The sequence below is a fragment of the Eschrichtius robustus genome, chromosome 16, assembly GCF_028021215.1.
Source record: "Eschrichtius robustus isolate mEscRob2 chromosome 16, mEscRob2.pri, whole genome shotgun sequence".
In the NCBI taxonomy this organism is placed as follows: domain Eukaryota; kingdom Metazoa; phylum Chordata; class Mammalia; order Artiodactyla; family Eschrichtiidae; genus Eschrichtius; species Eschrichtius robustus.
In genome coordinates this window covers 69875665-69893336 of record NC_090839.1, presented here as the reverse complement: position 1 = coordinate 69893336, position 17672 = coordinate 69875665, and the positions used below count along the sequence as shown (strand labels likewise).

Below are 17672 nucleotides of genomic sequence, written 5' to 3'. Positions count from 1 at the left end.
GAACAGGATAGAAAGCCCAGTGATAAACCCACGCACATATGGTCACCTTATCTTTGATAAAGGAGGCAAGAATATACAATGGAGAAAAGACAGCCTCTTCAATAAGTGGTGCTGGGAAAACTGGACAGCTCATGTAAAAGAATGAAATTAGAACACTTCCTAACACCATACACAAAAATAAACTCAAAACGGATTAAAGACCTAAATGTAAGGCCAGACACTGTAAAACTCCTAGAGGAAAACATAGGCAGAACACTCTATGACATAAATCACAGCAAGATCCTTTTGACCCACCTCCTAGAGGAATGGAAATAAAAACAAAAATAAACAAATGGGACCTAATGAAACCTAAAATCTTTTGCACAGCAAAGGAAACCGTACACAGAACGAAAAGACAACCCTCAGAATGGGAGAAAATATTTGCAAACGAAGCAACTGACAAAGGATTAATCTCCAAAATATACAAGCAGCTCATGCAGCTCAATATCAAAAAAACAAACAACCCAATCCAAAAATGGGCAGAAGACCTAAATAAACATTTCTCCAAAGAAGTTATACAGATTGCCAACAAACATATGAAAGGATACTCAACATCACTAATCATTAGAGAAATGCAAATCAAAACTACAATGAGATACCACCTCACACCGGTCAGAATGGCCATCATCAAAAAAATCTACAAACAATAAATGCTGGAGAGGGTGTGGAGAAAAGGGAACCCTCTTGCACTGTTGGTGGGAATGTAAATTGATACAGCCACTGTGGAGAACAGTATGGAGGTTCCTTAAAACACTAAAAATAGAACTACCATATGACCCAGGAATCTCACTACTGAGAGATTTCTCATATACCCTGAGAAAACCATAATTTAAAAAGAGTCATGTACCACAATGTTCATTGAAGCACTATGTACAATAGCCAGGACATGGAAGCAACCTAAGTGTCCATTGACAGATGAATGGATAAAGAAGATGTGGCACATATATACAATGGAATATTACTCAGCCATAAAAAGAAACGAAACTGAGTTATTTGTAGAGAGGTGGATGGACATAGAGTCCGTCATACAGAGTGAAGTAAGTCAGAAAGAGAAAAACAAATACCATATGCTAACACATATATATGGAATCTAAAACAAGAAAAAAAAAAAAAGGTTCTGATGAACCTAGGGGCAGGACAGGAATAAAGACACAGACATAGAGAATGGTCTTGAGGACACGGGGAGGGGGAAGGGTAAGCTGGGATGAAGTGAGAGAGTGGCATGGACATAAATACACTACCAAATGTAAAATAGATAGCTAGTGGGAATCAGCCGCATAGCACAGGGAGATCAGCTCGGTGCTTTGTGAACACCTAGAGGGGTGAGATAGGGAGGGTGGGAGGGAGATGCAATAGGGAGGAGATATGGGGACATATGTATATGTACAGCTGATTCACTTCGTTATAAAGCAGAGACTAACACACCATTGTAAAGGAATTATGCTCCAATAAAGTGTTAAAAAAATTTTTTTTAATAAAATTAAATTTTAAAAAAAGAGTGTAGGGCTTCCCTGGTGGCACAGTGGTTGAGAGTCTGCCTGCCAGTGCAGGGGACACGGGTTCAAGCCCTGGTCTGGGAGGATCCCACATGCCACGGAGCAACTGGGCCCGTGAGCCACAACTACTGAGCCTGCGCATCTGGAGCCTGTGCTCCGCAACAAGAGAGGCCGCGACAGTGAGAGGCCCGTGCACCGTGATGAAGAGTGGCCCCCACTCGCCGCGACTAGAGAAGGCCCTCGCACAGAAACGAAGACCCAACACAGCCAAAAATAAATTAATTAATAAATTAATTTTAAAAACAAACAAATAAATAAATAAAATAAAATGAGTGTAGTAGGAGACACAGAATACACAAGAGCAAGATCAACAAGGTGTGATAAGAGTAAGGATATCGGCGAGTACAAGGGAACACAGAGGGGGCAGTGGACTCAGCCTGGAGACGTCAGGAAAGCCTTCACGAAGGAGATGGCGTCTGGGCTGAGTGTGGAAGGATGAAGTGGAGTTGGCCGTGGAGAGGAGGTGAATGGAGTGTCATGGTGTCCTGGGGAGAGACAACAGCCTGCAGAAAGGTGCAGAGGGGTGAGAAAGCAGAGGAGGCACAGAAGGCTCACAGCCACTCCCACTCTCCCCTTTCCGCTTCATCTTGCTACTCCCCACATGCCAGCAGAGGCACTCCTCACAGCATGGATTCCAAGACTGGAACTGAGTAACTTTATATATTTTATTGATATATGTATTTTGAAAGATAAGTTAAAGTCCCAAAGAATGCTGTGAGACTGTAATAGGGAAGAACAAATCTGACTCCATATTAGATCTGTTCCTTTTACTTTAATCTTTGTGCTCTGTTTCCTGTGCTTGGTCGTGCTGGCTCTGCATCTTTTGTAAAAGGATTTTGCCTATCGGACTTCCCTGGTGGCGCAGTGGTTAAGAATCCACTTGCCAATGCAGGGGACACGGGTTTGAGCCCTGGTTCAGGGAGATCCCACATGCTGCGGAGCAACTAAGCCCGTGAGCCACAACTACTGAGCCCACGTGCCTAGAGCCCGTGCTCCGCAACAAGAGAAGCCCCACTCACCGCAACTAGAGAAAGCCCGTGTGCAGCAACAAAGACCCAATGCAGCCAAACGTAAAATAAATAAAATAAATAAATTAAAAAAAAAGAAAGGATGTTGCCTATAGGCTGAAATATACAGGATAACTCATTCTCAAGGCTTCGCCCTTTAAGAGACCAATCATATATAGAGATAAAAAGTTAGAGAACAGAGAATAACATTTGTCTTATTGGAGGTTTACAGGAACATTGTGACCTGACCTACATGGACGTATGTAAGAACAAAGGATTTCTACACCAAGAAGTTTGCAACAACTAACCACACCCCTCCCTCACCTTGCCTTTAAAAGTGCTTTGCTGAAACTCTTTGAGGAATTCGGGGTTTGGAGTCCACAAGCCACCCATCTCCTTGCATGGCCCTGCAATAAACCTTTCTCTGCTCCAAACTCTGACATTTCGGTTTGTTTGGCTCTGTGCATCGGGTGACAAGACATTATGAGAAACATGTCCTCATGAAAATGGTTTCCTTGTTTAATGGGCTCTATTTGTTTAAAATGAGGTAGTAGCAGGGACTTCCCTGGTGGTCCAGTGGCTACGACTCCGTGCTCCCAATGCAGGGGTCCCGGGTTCGATCCCTGGTCAGGGAAGTAGATCCCACATGCATGCCGCAACTAAGAGTTCGTATGCCGCAACTAAAGATTCCGTATGCTGCAGCTAAAAAGATCCCACATGCCACAAAAAAGATCCCACGTGCCACAACTAAGACCTGACGCAGCCAAATCAATAAATAAATATTTTAAAAAACAAAACCAAAAAAATGAGGTAGTAGGTTTATATTCTGGGGGAAGAGTTACCTATACAGGAATTAGTACATGGCACCGGGGCAGGGGAGGGGGTCACCCATTGCATGCCCAGATCAGTGTATCCGTTTCTAGGCAGTGGCCCTCACTGTCTATCCTAGGTGCCCAAAATGGTGATCTGCTTGCCCCTCTTTTTTTTTTTTTTTTTTAATTATTTATTTATTTATTTACATTTATTTTTGGCTGTGTTGGGTCTTCGTTTCTGTGCAAGGGCTTTCTCTAGTTGCGGCAAGTGGGGGCCACTCCTCATCGCGGTGCACGGGCCTCTCACTATCGTGGCCTCTCTTGTTGTGGAGCACAGGCTCCAGACGCGCAGGCTCAGTAGTTGTGGCTCACGGGCCTAGTTGCTCCGCGGCATGTGGGATCTTCCCAGACCAGGGCTCGAACCCGTGTCCCCTGCATTAGCAGGCAGATTCTCAACCACTGCGCCACCAGGGAAGCCCTGCCCCTCTCTTCTTGAGGCCACAACTCAGATGGGCTGGGCTGACAGTCAGGAGCTGGCGTCTCAGGTGCTGGGGAGAGATGCAGGACAAACTGCAGCAGAAATGGAACTCTCGCATACCTGCAGGACTTAGCATTTAAGGAAAATGAGTAAAGGGAGCCTGGGGAGAGGGCAAGTAGGAGCGCACAGGCTTGTCTAAAGGGGCCAACTGCCCCCAGCTCTGCTGATCCAGGTGACGCCTCCAAGCCAGGGCCCAACCTCCTGATTTTCTGGGACACCGTTGGGTCTTGTGACTTCCTACTCTGATCACTGGGACCCAGGCTTCCTACTGTGATCGGTACAGTTCTTTGATTTCACCTTTTTAGAGTCACCCACACATCCACCTCCCCAGGACACAAACACGGTCCCTGAAAGAACTAGACTGAATTGGGTTTCAACATCAACCGCCTCACAGTCCCAGAACCACTGCTATTCCGTTTTGGGTTTCCCCCGTCAATAGAGTCTACCTCTTCCTTCTCTCATAGTAATCTGACTTTGGGGAGCCTGTTTCCCTTCCCTCCCACTGGATTTTCAATAGAGTCACAAGTAACCCCAATTTTTTAAAATTATGGTAAAATGCACATAACATAAACTCTACCATTTTAACCAATTTAAAGTGTACAATTCAGTGGCATTAGTATATTTACAATGTTGTGCAACCATCACCACTATCTAGTTCCAGAAGATTTTCATCACCCGAAAAGGAAATCACGTATGCATTAAGCAGTCCCTCGCCCTTCTCCCCTCTCCCCAGCCTCTGGCATCCACTAATCTGCTTTAGTCTCCATAGTGTCTTCTTAGTCTGTAGATCCACCGTCTCTATGGATTTGCCTATTTTGGATATTTCATATAAGTTAACTCATATAATATGTAGCGTTTTGTGTCTGGATTCTTTCACTTACCATTTAATATTTTCGAGGTTTATCTACTTTGTAGCATGTTTCAGTACTTCTTTCCTGAATGATATTCCATGGCATAGTCATGCCACATTTTGTTTATCTATTCATCAGCTGATGAACATTTGAGTTGTTTCTACTTTTTGGCTACACTTAATAGAGCTGCTATGAACATCTGTGTGTGAGTTTTTGTTTGAGCACATATTTTCAACTTTTTTTTTTTTGAGTGTATACCTAGGAGTGAAATTGCTAGGTCGTACGGTAATTTTATGATTAACTTATTGAGAAACCACCAATTGTTTTTCACAGTAGCTGCATCATTTTATATTCTCACCAGCAATGTATGAGGGTTCTTCACATCCTTGCCAACACTTATTTTCCATTTTTAAAATTATTATTATCATAGCCATCCTAGTGGGTATAAAATGGTATCTCATTGTGGTTTTGATTTGCATTTCCCTAATGACATTGAGCATCTTTTCATGTGCTTGTTGGCCACTGGTATATCTTCTTCGGAGAAGTGTCTATTGAAGTCCTTTGCTCTCGATAAAATTGAGTTGTTTGTCTTTTTATTGTCGAATTGTAAGAATTCAATATATATTCTGGGTACTAGACCCTTATCAGATATACGACTTGCGAAACTTTTCTCCCATTCTGCAAACTGTCTTTTCATTCTCTTGTTAGTGTCCTTTGATGCACAAAGTTTTTAATTTTGATGAAGTCCAATTTATCTATTTTTTCTTTGTTGCTTGTGCTTTGGGTGTCATGTCTAAGAAACCACTGCTGAATTCAAGGTCATAAAGATTTAATTCTATGTTTCCTTACAAGAGTTGTAGAGTTTTAGCTCTTATATTTAGCTCTCTGATCCATTTTGAGCTAATTTTTTACATGGTATAAGGTTAGAGTCCACCATTTCTTCTGCATGTAGACATCCAGGCTTCCCAGCACCATGTGTTAAAGACACAATTATTTCCCCCATTGAATAGTCATGGTACCCTTGTCAGGAATCAGTTGACCACAGCTGTATGGGTTCATTTCTGAACTCTCAATTCCATTCCCACAATGTTGGTTTTTTTTTAAGTTAAAATGTATTGACCTTCTAAATAAGGTATAGGGATTGTGAATAAAGCTTAGTATATACTTATTAAATCCTAACATATTTAATACTGCTTCCAATTTAGCATAGGAATTACTTCCCAAAATGTTCATCACAGCTGGATTGAAAAAGTATTTTTAAAATGTGGCAGTGTGGTTTAGATGAGTATACCACATCATAAGTCTACTGGAAATCCAAAGGGATTTGCCTTTGAGGAAGTTGAAACAAAAGAACAAGCAGCAAAATATCTTCAGATCCAGATCCATCACTAAAATATGGAAATATAGTTGACCCATGAGTAACATGGGTTTGAATTGCGTGTGTCCACTTGTATGGTTCAGTACTACACAATCCATGGTGGATTGAATCCATGGATGTGGAACTTCAGATACCAAGGACCAACTGTGGGACTTGAGCTTCCTCCCATTTTGGTATCTGCACAGGTCCTGGAACCAATTCCCTGTAGATACTGAGGGATGACTACTTTTTTTTTTTCAGTTTCAAAGCAAGAACAACCACTTAAAAGAGATAGGGAGCCCAGTCATGACAAACTTGCAATCATCAACATCCTTTAACCTTTTACCTTCCTGGATTAGTTTCCCAAGAGTCCTGTTTCTTCCAGAAGGGTTCTCCCATGGGTTTTTATAACTAGGAATCTTGAGAAATTTTGGGGTTGGGATGACTCAATCCCTTTCCGTCCAGAAAGTTCCTAGTTTCTTTATGCAGATTGATCCAATGCACCCCAGAGCTCTACTCACCAAGAGGAATTTGGAGAACTGGTCTTATCACACTCAAGAAAAATAAAGTTCTTCTTATAGCTTCCTCTTCCAGTGCATGGGGTATGGGGTGTCTTCCTTGTTTTAAGAAAACTACTCAAGTGATTTTCTTTTTCCAAAGTAAAGAAGACTGACTGTTTCCAGCTGAAATTATAAATGAAAGCTACTCTTGCTTAAAAAAATAAAATTTGTCTATAAATGTATAATTTAAAAAATTATATACACATATAAAGTACTGTATATGTATCTACCTATAAATTATAAAGTTATGCAAACTTCAGAGAATAAAAATGACCCTGTATTTATGTCATAGAACATAAGGTAATCCCCCAAATCTTTTAAATTACAAACCAATGTTTTTATAATGTTTCCTAAAGTCTCATGTTCATAAGGTTAGGTACCTTCAACATTTCTGTTCTGGGTAAGAAGGTTATCAGCTGTGGTCTGAGCAAGCCCAAATCCTACTGGGAGGCCAAAAGGGGGGTTGTCCACAACTTTCCCACAAGCTTCTGTTTATTGGGATATAAGCACACAGAAATCCCCACACTTCTGTACTGTGACAGCTGATACCCTTAATGAGAATAAACTCAAAGGATCTTCTGAATCACTAAAGAAAGGCTAGCACTAATTATAATCAGCAAGTTGACTATGTTTTACTATAGTCAAATTCTTTCTTTACAATTGGTTTATTCTTGAAGTTTGGAAGGCTACACAAGGAGTGTGGGTTCCTCTAGGGAGGAAGTGAAATTGGTCGCGAGGGGGGCTTTCAGTTTTTATTACATACTTTTCTGGATTGAATTGTTTGGGATGTTCACAATGAGCATATATTGTTTCAGGAATACCAGTGTTTAAATTTTAAGTAACAGGCTGCTGAGAGGCAAACAAGAGTTCTTTAACTTAAAAATAATGGATGGATTTTTGCCACAATCCCTTGAATCCCATTACCTAAGTATTCAACAAACAGAGACACCTGCTTCCCCATCATTCTGGAGGCCTGCAGTTGTTCTCAGGGTTCCGCTCGTCAGGTTAGGGTGACTTTCCTCCATGTGGCCAGAGACCCTTCCTCTTCCTTGATTTCTTTCATTTCAAATCGAGGACTGCTGTTTACCAATGCGAAATACAGCAACCTGGTTAGTTAACGTCTCATTACCAGGAAAGCCTGGATCCCTAGAGAAGGCTTTTGTGAGCCCTGGGGAAAGCATGTCCCCATTGAACTGGGCTAATCCCGGTCATTATTTTTATGATTAGGGAATCAAGTTAAATGGCAGTGGTTGTGTCCATCAGCAAATACCGCAGAGTGCAGCGTGAGGTTTAACACATAAACAATTTCTTTGCAAAACAAAGGCTCCCTTTTGAGTGGCTTTCTACTTTTACTTCTTTAAATTACCACCTGTAGTCCTTCTGCCCTTCCAGGATAGGAACGCTGAGCTTTATACACGTTACTGTGTACTTGACTTTGGGGTAAGACCAGGAAGAAGACACCATTATGTGGATGTGAATTTTTTAAAATGCCCATTAAGAGGGCAAACCCTAAGAGTTCTCATCACATGGAAAAAAATGTTTTTTCTATTTCTTTAATTTTTTATCTATATGAGATGATGGATGCTCACTAAACTTACTGTGGTAATTATTTCACAACGTACGCAAGTCAAATCATTATACTGTACACCTTAAACTTATTCAATGCTGTATGTCAATGATATCTCAATAAAACTGGAAGAAAAAAAAGAAAAGAAACAGAAATAAAATACCCCCCCCCCCAATGCCCATGAACCAGTCAAATTCTCCTAATGATATATTACTCCAGTGAAAGCCAGTACAGGGTATTATGCTGGTGAATAAAGCCAATTCTGGATCAGAAAGCCTGAAGCTGAATCTCAGCTCTGCAAATTACAAGCTGAGAAACCTTGAGCAAGTTGCTTAAACTCTCTGAGCCTCCATTTCCTCATCTGCAAAATAGGGATAATGCAAATATTTCCTTCATTGGGTCAGTGTAAAAAAGAGATGAGATATTGTCTGGCACAAAGTAAACTCTCAATGTGTTAGCAATTTCTTAAATCAATTAACAAAGTAATGAGAATAATCTGAATTCAGCTCTGAAGTTGCATCCTACAATTGCTGTTAGGATATGGAGCCAAGAGGCCGAAGAATCAATGATTCATCAGATTGAAAGTGAGGTCTTCTCCAAGGGTTTGCAAAGTATTGAGTACATAAAGGATTTCATAATTGTATAACTTTAGGCATTGGTTAGCTGGTAGACAAGTAACGTGGCTGTGAGGTGGTGACTGCAGGCAGGGAAGGAGTGCGAGGCTGCCTGGGAGTGACATTACCCTTCACAGAGCTATACTTCTGAATTCCTCTTAGCTCAGTTTTCCTTGCTTCTTGGCAAATCAGACAAAAACAGGGCTTCCCTGGTGGTGCAGTGGTTGGGAGTCCACCTCCCAATGCAGGGGACACGGGTTTGAGCCCTGGTCCGGGAAGATCCCACATGCCGTGGAGCGGCTGAGCCCGTGCACCACAACTACTGAGCCTGCATGCCACAACTACTGAAGCCCATGCGCCTAGAGCCCATGCAGCCAAAAATTTTTAAAAATAAAATAAATAAATAAAATAAATAAATTTATTAAAAAAAAATCAGACAAAAACATGGCAGTAGCTATCCTCTCTGGATGATTCCCTGGAGCTTTTCTAATTGCTTTGGAGGAAGATACTTAATGTATTACAGTTGCTGCTAAGATGCTGGAAAGTAACACAGTGGACAACCCTTCAGCAGTGCTCACAAGAGGAAACCTCCAACTTGGTGTGAGATGCCTCAGAAGGTTATTACTACATCTTTGCCATGACTTGACATACTAGTGATTATACTGAAGCATTTTACACTCTAGAAAGGCAGATTTCAACATAAAGGAAACACAGGTCTGTGAAATCTCTTTCAATTACCTACTGAAATATTCACAGTTCCCAACTCCCTCACAAATTCAGTTTTCTCTCTGTGAACATGCTTTGTGATTTCTTCTCAGATATTTGGCAAAACAAAACAAAGTTGGTTTCATTCTGGTGGTTATGAGTGTTCCTTATTGTCCTTAGGAACTAATTATAAAAACCTGCAGAAATCACATATTTCCTGGTATTGTAGAAATACAGATATTCATCTGCGGTATGACAGTATGCTTCCTAGGAGTTACTTGGGCTTTCGGGGAGAATTAGAAGTGTGTTCTAGAGTAGCGTTTTTATTTTTAAATTTTTTTCTTCCTGTTTTGTTGAGATATAATTGACATACAGCACTGTATAAGTTTAAGGTGTATGATGTGACTTACATACAGCATGAACTGATAACCACAGTAAGTTTAGTGAACATCCATCTCATAGAGACAAAAAATTAAAGAAATAGAAAAAAATGTTTTCCTTGGGATGAGAACTCAGGATTTACTCTCTTAACTTTCATACATAACACACAGCAGTGTTAATTATATTTATCGTGTTGTGCCTTACACCCCTAGTGCTTATTTACCTTATAACTGCAAGTTTGAGCCTTTTGACTGCCTTCATCCAATTCCCCCTCCCCCACTCCCACCTCTGGTAACCACAAATCTGATCTCTTTTTCTATGAGTTTGTTTTTGAAGTATAATTGACCTACAACACTATGTTAGTTCCTGTTACACAACATAGTAATTCGATATTTCTATACATTTCAGAATGATCACAATAAGTCTATAGTTACGATCTGTCATCATACAAGGATATTACATAATTATTGACTATATTCCCCACACTGTACATTTCATACCCCTAACTTATTGACTTTGCAACTGGAAGTTTGTACCTCTTAATCTCCCTCACCTATTTCTCTCCTCCAGCCACCCTCCTCCCCTCTGGCAACCACCTGTCTTTCCTCTGTATCTATGACTCTGTTTCCGTTTTATGTTTATTCATGTGTTTTGTTTTTTAGACTCCACATGTAAGTGAAATCATACAGTATTTGTCTTTCTCTGATTTATTTCACTTGACATAATACCCTCTAGGTCCATCCATGTTGTTGCAAATGGCAAGATTTCATTCTTTTTTATGGCTGAGTAATATTCCAGTGTATACATGTATATACACATCTTCCTCAACCATTCATCTTTTGATGGGCACTTAGATTGGTTCCATTAAAGAAGCATTTTTTAAATGGTGGGTTGTAGCACATTAGTGGGTAGTAAATTCAATTTAGTGGGTTGTGAATAGCATTTTTACATATCAGTCTAATCTGATAGAAAATAAGAGTTTTCCTTTATCATTAAGGACCCTCTTTAGAACTTTAGAACACTTTAACTCCAATCTTCCTACTCTCAACTTTCATATGATTGTTGTCTAGAATTTCCATTTCCCCTCAGTTATCCCCCATTGGGGTCTGTGTGTGTGTGTGTGTGTGTGTGTGTGTGTGTGTGTGTGTGTGTGTATTTTATATATTACATTGTGTATATATGTTGCATTGTATTATATATATTTGTATATAATAGTCATTGCATATATATATAATGGTCAATGCCTATTTAGATTGATCAGCTTCCTCATTCACCATTTTTCTTGCATCCCACTCCCACTCCTTCCTTATGGGTTCAATTTCCTTCTAACTGAAGAACCTCATTTAGTAGTTCTTTCAGTAAACGATGTGTTTGAAAATGTACTTACTCTTGCTCTTGAATGATAATTTCGTGGGGCATATAATTCTAGGTTGAACATTACTTTCCCTTAGGATTAGATGATAATACACTGTTTTCTGGCACATACTACTGCTGATTGGAAGTCTTAGTGTCATTGTTTTTCCTTTGTAGGTAATTCTTCCTTCAAGATAGCTTTAAGGCTTCTTTGCTTTTGGCATTCCAAAGTTTCACCATGCGTCTTGATGTGGTTTTGTCCTTATCTATCTAGTTCAAGATTCACGTTTCTTCAACTTTGTAATATTCTCACTCAATATCTCTGTGAATGTTGCCTCTGCCCATTCATTCTATTGTCACCCTCTGAAACTCCTATTAGATTTTTGTTGGACCTTCTCATTCTGTCTCTGTCTCAATGCTTTGCCACATTTCCCATCTCTCTCTCTCTGCTGCATTCTATCGCCCAGCTTACTAATTACTCCTCCAGCTGTGTCTGTCTGCTGCTTAACTCACACCCAAAACATGGTCCATGGATCCGCAACATCAGCATCACCTGGGATTTGTTAGCAATGCAAGTTCATGGGCTCCACCTGAGGCCTATGAAGTCAGAATTGAATTAGAGTGGCGCCCAGGAATCAGTGTTTTAACCAACTCTCCAGGTGATTCTGATGCTCACTGAAGTTTGAGAGGGACTGTGTTAGCCCATTCACTAAATTGTTTTCATTTCTACAGGTGGTACTTAGTTCTTTTTCAAACCTGATCTTTTTTTTTTTTTCCTTATAGCCCTGTTCTTTCAGCAAGGTTTATATTCTTTCAAAAATTTTTTAGTAAATCTCTATAATCATCTTAAACATACTTATTTCATAGTTTCAAATTGCCACTCTTGGGGGTCTGGATTCTCCAGTTGGTTGTATTTACTGACTCCCCGCTTCCTTGTTGGTTTATTTTTATTATGAGCTCATAATCACCGAGGGCCCTAATTCCAGGTCCAAGTTTGCCCAGGTCTGAGGTCATGTCTTTTATCCAGGGGTCAGTAAGCTTTTTTTGGTAAAAAGTCAGATAGTAAATATTTTTTGGCTTTATGGGCCATATAATCTCTGTCCCAGTGACTCAACTCTGCCATTATACACAGAAGCAGCCATAGCCAACTTGTTTTAAAAACATGGGCATGACCGTTCCAATAAAACTTTATAGACAGTGGGCTAGATTTGGTCCACAGGTTATAGTTTGCCCACCCCTGCTCTTATCCTTGAGTGGACATTTTCTAATGTAGCCCCCAGCTTCCCTAATTGCCTCTTCCATCTCTCTCTGGGTATTTCATAAATATTATTGTTTTAAGACCATTTCTTCAACTACCTGATGATACTGAGATCACTTAGGGCACTTGTTAAAAACAGCATCCCAGGCTGTTGCCCTGTAGGTTCTGATTCAGTCCATGTGAGGTGGAAAAAGACGTGAGTATCTTTAGTAAGAACCCCAGGTGATCTAGTGATTCAAAAAGTTTGCGAAACCCACTCTCATGGAAGAGGATGCAAAGAATGAACTTAATGTTATGAGGCTGTACCACTTAGTCTCAGTCCTTACTCACGTGTTGCCACATTGATTATTGCAAATACCTAAAATCAGAGTCAAGAAGGACCACTCAGCCTCCTAGTGTGTGGTCAGGAGGCAGGGTCTGTGTGACTCATGAACAGCAGCTGCTTTTTTTTTTTTTTTTTAAAGATTTATTTATTTATTGATTGATTACTATGTTGGGTCTTCGTTCCTGCGCTAGGGCTCTCCCCAGTTGCGGCAAGCGGGGGCCACCCCTCATCGCGGTGCGCAGGCCTCCCACCACTGCGGCCTCTCCTGCTGCGGAGCACAGGCTCCAGACGCGCAGGCTCAGTAGCTGTGGCTCACGGGCCCAGCCGCTCCACGGCACGTGGGATCCCCCCAGACCAGGGCCCGAACCCACGTCCCCTGCACTACCAGACAGACTCCCAACCACTGCGCCACCAGGGAAGCCCGCAGCTGCTTTTTGTGGGCTAATCTTTTCAGTGCAATTCTAGAAAGTCCTTCTCCCAGGAAACCACGCCTATTTTTTTTTTTCTTTTACTAAAGTCCCGTTAATAATAAAGCCATATTGCAGTACATACGTGGAAAAAATGGAATTTCCCCCAACAGCTCAGTGATGACAGTTGAGATAAAGTTCATCCAACTTTTCTCGGTACTTGTTTACCCAAATAATCAGGGAATGAGTAAGTTGCAAAAGCATTTTAGGTATTTGATGAACCTTCCAATGATTTACAGGGTTAAATCACAGCAAAGTTTGCTATGCCACAGACTGTGTTATTGCATAAAGCTTTGATCTCTTTCTTACCATCAATACCCAGAGCTGACATTCATGCTGCCCAGATGCTTCTAACGTGCAGTCAAGGTTGAAGGCTACTGCTCCCCACCACGAGTGGCCCTCAAAGACTGCTCCCCACCACGAGTGGCCCTCAAAGACTGCTCCCCACCACGAGTGGCCCTCAAAGACTGCTCCCCACCACGAGTGGCCCTCAAAGACTGCTCCCCACCACGAGTGGCCCTCAAAGTGCCACCCCCCAACCAGCAGCATCAGCATCATTGGAGGACGAGTTTGAAATGCCCCACTCCTGTCCTGCTGACTCAGGTACTCTGGGGTTGGGGCCCAGCAATCCGTGTGTTAACAGGCCTTCCAGATAATTCTGATGCAGGCTACCATTTGAGAGTTGTTGCACTGTGCCCCCAGTGGATCCCTGCCCCTTTCAAAACTTTGCCACTCTCCTCATTAAGAGGGGAGTGTATTCCCCCTTCTCCTGGATCTAGGTGAGCCTGGTGAATTACTCTGACCAATAGAAGGGAACTGAAATGCTGCTGTGCCAGTTCCAGAGTCTAGGTCTCAAGAAGGCTTGAAGCTTCCATTTTTGCCCTCCTGGAATGTTTCTTCCATGATGCAAGGAAGCTGGTCTGGCTGACTGGAGGATGACAGGCCACACGGAGGAGAACTAAAGTGCCCCAGCCAAGCACGGCACCGACATCCCATACACCTGCATGAGCCACCCTGGACCTTCTAGTGCAGCCGGGAGACCTTCTCGGGGAGAACGCCATCCTGGCCAAGGAACACCTGCTGAAGGGGGTGCAGAGGAGGCTGGACGCAGAGCCCAGCATGGAGCCCGGCATGGACATCCTGCAGCTGAGGCCCCTGAATGCAGTGTTCACCATCAAACTACCGAATGAACGCAGCCACATGAATGAGCTGAGGAGAAAGCAGCAGGGGAACCACCCGGATGACCCACAGAATCGTGAAAGATAATCAACTGCTATGATTTTAAGTCACTAAGATTCAGCAGCAGAAGGGACTAAGTTGCGGCTGTGCAATTTACCCCTAAACTTTGCCTTGAAGGGCAATCGGTTAGCCCTTTAAAGCAAAAGTCTCTAGGAAGGCTGGGAATGTGGCTGGTCCTAACTGCCAGGCAGGGTGCTGGGTGCCTGGCTTCGTGGGCACTGCCCTGTGCTGTTGTCACACAGGCCCCGTGCTTCAAAGGGCTTCACGCTTGTTCTAAGGCTCTGCTGTCGCCATCTGGAAATTCGTAATAACTTTGAACAAAGGGCCCTGCAGATTATGTAGCCAGTCCTGCTAAACGCAGCTTCTTCATTTATTCCTTACAACAATCCTAAGAATTGGGTTTATCAGCTCTCATCACATATTTGGGATACGTTGTGAGCAAATAAAAAGGGGGGCTTTGCAGACAGTCTGGCAAGTTGGCAAAGCATTTTAGGGGCCATATTAAGAAGAATCCCTTTGCTGACAAAACCCAGAGTATATTTAAACAACTACAGGACCAGGCAGCGGGAAGGAAAAGGGCCTGGCCTGGGAAGCTAAGCCCCGAGCAGTCCAAACTCACTATTTATAGTGCTGTGGCCTATTTTGGCCTGCTGGGAGGCCCTGAAAATTGCCCTGAGATCTGGGCCTGGAACTGATGATGGAAACCAGGCACTTTCATTCTGGGATGTGGCTGGAATCATGCTGGGCACAGACAGAGGTCTTTCTGATGAGCTCAAGGACATTTTGAAAAACAGGATTTTCTTTGACAGAGAATTTTTTAAAAATTAAGGAAAACCATCAGGCCATGACCAGGAATATATTCCTAGGGAAGAAAATGCATGGATCACATCAAGTCAATAAAGAGCTAACAATTAGCCAGGCACTGTGCTAAGCGCTTGACACATACCATCTCATTTATATCCTCACATACAACCCTGAGAGGGTAGCACTATTATTATCCCCATTTTACAGGAAAGGAAATTGAGGCTTGGAAAATTAAGTAATTTAAGGAAGGTCACAGGGTTGGTAAGGCAGGATTCAAACCCACATCACAGCGCTCCATCTGCCCAGGCTGTCACCTACAGCACTGCTTCTCCAACTTTGGCATGCAAGACTCACCTGGGAGTCTCGTGAAGATGCAGATTCTTATTCAGGAGGTCTGGGGTGGGGCCTAAATTCTGCATTTCCAACAAGTTGCCATGCGAAAATAATACCACTGGTCCACGGATCACAATTTGAGGAGCAAGGATGAGTCTTCCTTCTTCTACTTTCAACCTCCTGCAATCTGCTCCCTCAACAGCAGCCTGAGTTATTGGGGTAGTTTCCAATGCTGCATAATAAATGAACCCCGAAATTGGGTGGTTTAAAACAACAACAAGCTCTTATTCCCTCACACAGCTCCTGAGGGTCAGGAAGCCGGGTGTAGCTGAGCTGGGAGGTTGTGGCTCAGGTTCTCTCATGGGGTTACAATCAGCATGGCAGCTGGGCCTGTATTCCCCTGAAGGCTGGACTGGGTTGGAAGAGCTACAGCTAAGATGGCTCACTCATGCGGCTGTTGGCTGGAGGCCTCAGGTTCTTGTCATGTAGGCATCTCTGTAGGGCAGCTCGTGACATGGCCGCAGGCTTCTCCCAGAGTGAGTGATCCAAGAGAGAGACACTAAGACTGCAGTGTCTTTTATAACCTAATCTTGGAAGTGACATACCTTTATACTGTCATATTCTATTGGTCACACATAGCTACTCTGGTACAGTTGTGGGAAGGGACCCCCAGGAACGTGAATACCAGGAGATGGGGGTCACTACTACCACAGTTTCCTGATGAAAAGTGAGTCAGATCATGTCACTCCTCCGCTTCAAACCCCATCATCACTTCTCATCAGAGTCAGCATAAAAATTCAAAGTTCCATCATCCTGATGAGAGCTCACATTTGACTGCATGGGATCTGGTCCCTGACTACTTTCTCACCTCCCTTCCCTCATCCCCAGCTCACTTTAATCAACCGCACTGACCCTCTTGTTGGTCCTCAAATACCTCTAGCATCCTCTTGCTCCTGCAGGCCTTTGCATGTGCTTTTCCTACTGCCTAGAATGAACTTCATTCACATCTCTTCTCAAATAACACCTTTTCAGAGAGGCCTTTCTTGACCAGACCCACCATCTGAAATGGTAGCCTCTGTTATTCTCTAGCCCTTTGGTTTGTTTTATTTTGCTGCACGGTACTTACTTGTAGTAGATAATGTTCAGCTCGGAGTATACTTCTCAGCTCCACTGACGCTGGGCTTGGCCATGTGACCTGCTTTGGCCGACAGAATGTGTGAGGAAGTGGCGTGTGCCAGTTCCCAGCCTCCACCTTAAGACTCATTGTGTGTGTGCTTTGTTCACCCCTTTGAGAGCTTTTGACCTCCGGTGTAAAAAGAACAAGGCCCTCTTAGCCTGCTGATCTCAGAAGAATGACAGACCCTAGAGCAAAACTAAATAGAACCCAAATGCCTGGAGCCAAGTGTAGCCAAACCCAGCCTAGAGCAGCCCTGGCTGATCTGCAGACATGGGAGTAAGATATAAATGTATGTTTAAGCCACTGGGTTTGGGGGTAGTTTGTTAAACAGCATTATTGTGACAATAGCTAACTGATACACTTCTTGACACTATATTACAGATTGATGTATATCTGTTTATAGTCAATGGCAAGAATGCAACCTCCAGGAGGGCAGGGACTTGGTCTTATTCCCTGCAGTATGTCCAGCACCTAGACCAATGCCCACCTTCTGCATAGTAGGTACTCAATAAACACTAGTAAACGAATATCAGTGAGTGAATTGATTCTAACTGTAGATCCTGCTTGCTTAACTTTTATGCCTGACTGTTTTCAAAGTAGTCCAAGAAGTTGCAAAGTATTTTTAAAAATTGTCTTGAAAAGGAGTTCTAGGCAGCATGCCCTCCATGAGGAGAATGTGACGCACACTGAGGTGTCTGCATTGTCTCTGTGCCAGATGCCATCCCTCTT

At 42.6% G+C, this 17672-nt stretch overlaps 1 protein-coding gene across 8 annotated transcripts in view; it reads right to left on the bottom strand.

The window, feature by feature from the left end:
• The window catches only part of IQCK (IQ motif containing K), a 129238-nt gene that overhangs the window by 40491 nt on the left and 71075 nt on the right, over positions 1–17672 (bottom strand). Inside the window, exon 8 of one of the 8 annotated variants that reach the window (XM_068525191.1) lies at positions 7496–7799. The exons of the other annotated variants lie outside the window; for them this stretch is intronic. Coding sequence (XP_068381292.1) covers positions 7785–7799 — 15 coding nt within the window. The 3' untranslated portion in view covers positions 7496–7784. Of the gene's footprint in view, positions 1–7495; positions 7800–17672 lie in introns of those variants that run through there. 8 annotated transcript variants of the gene reach the window in all.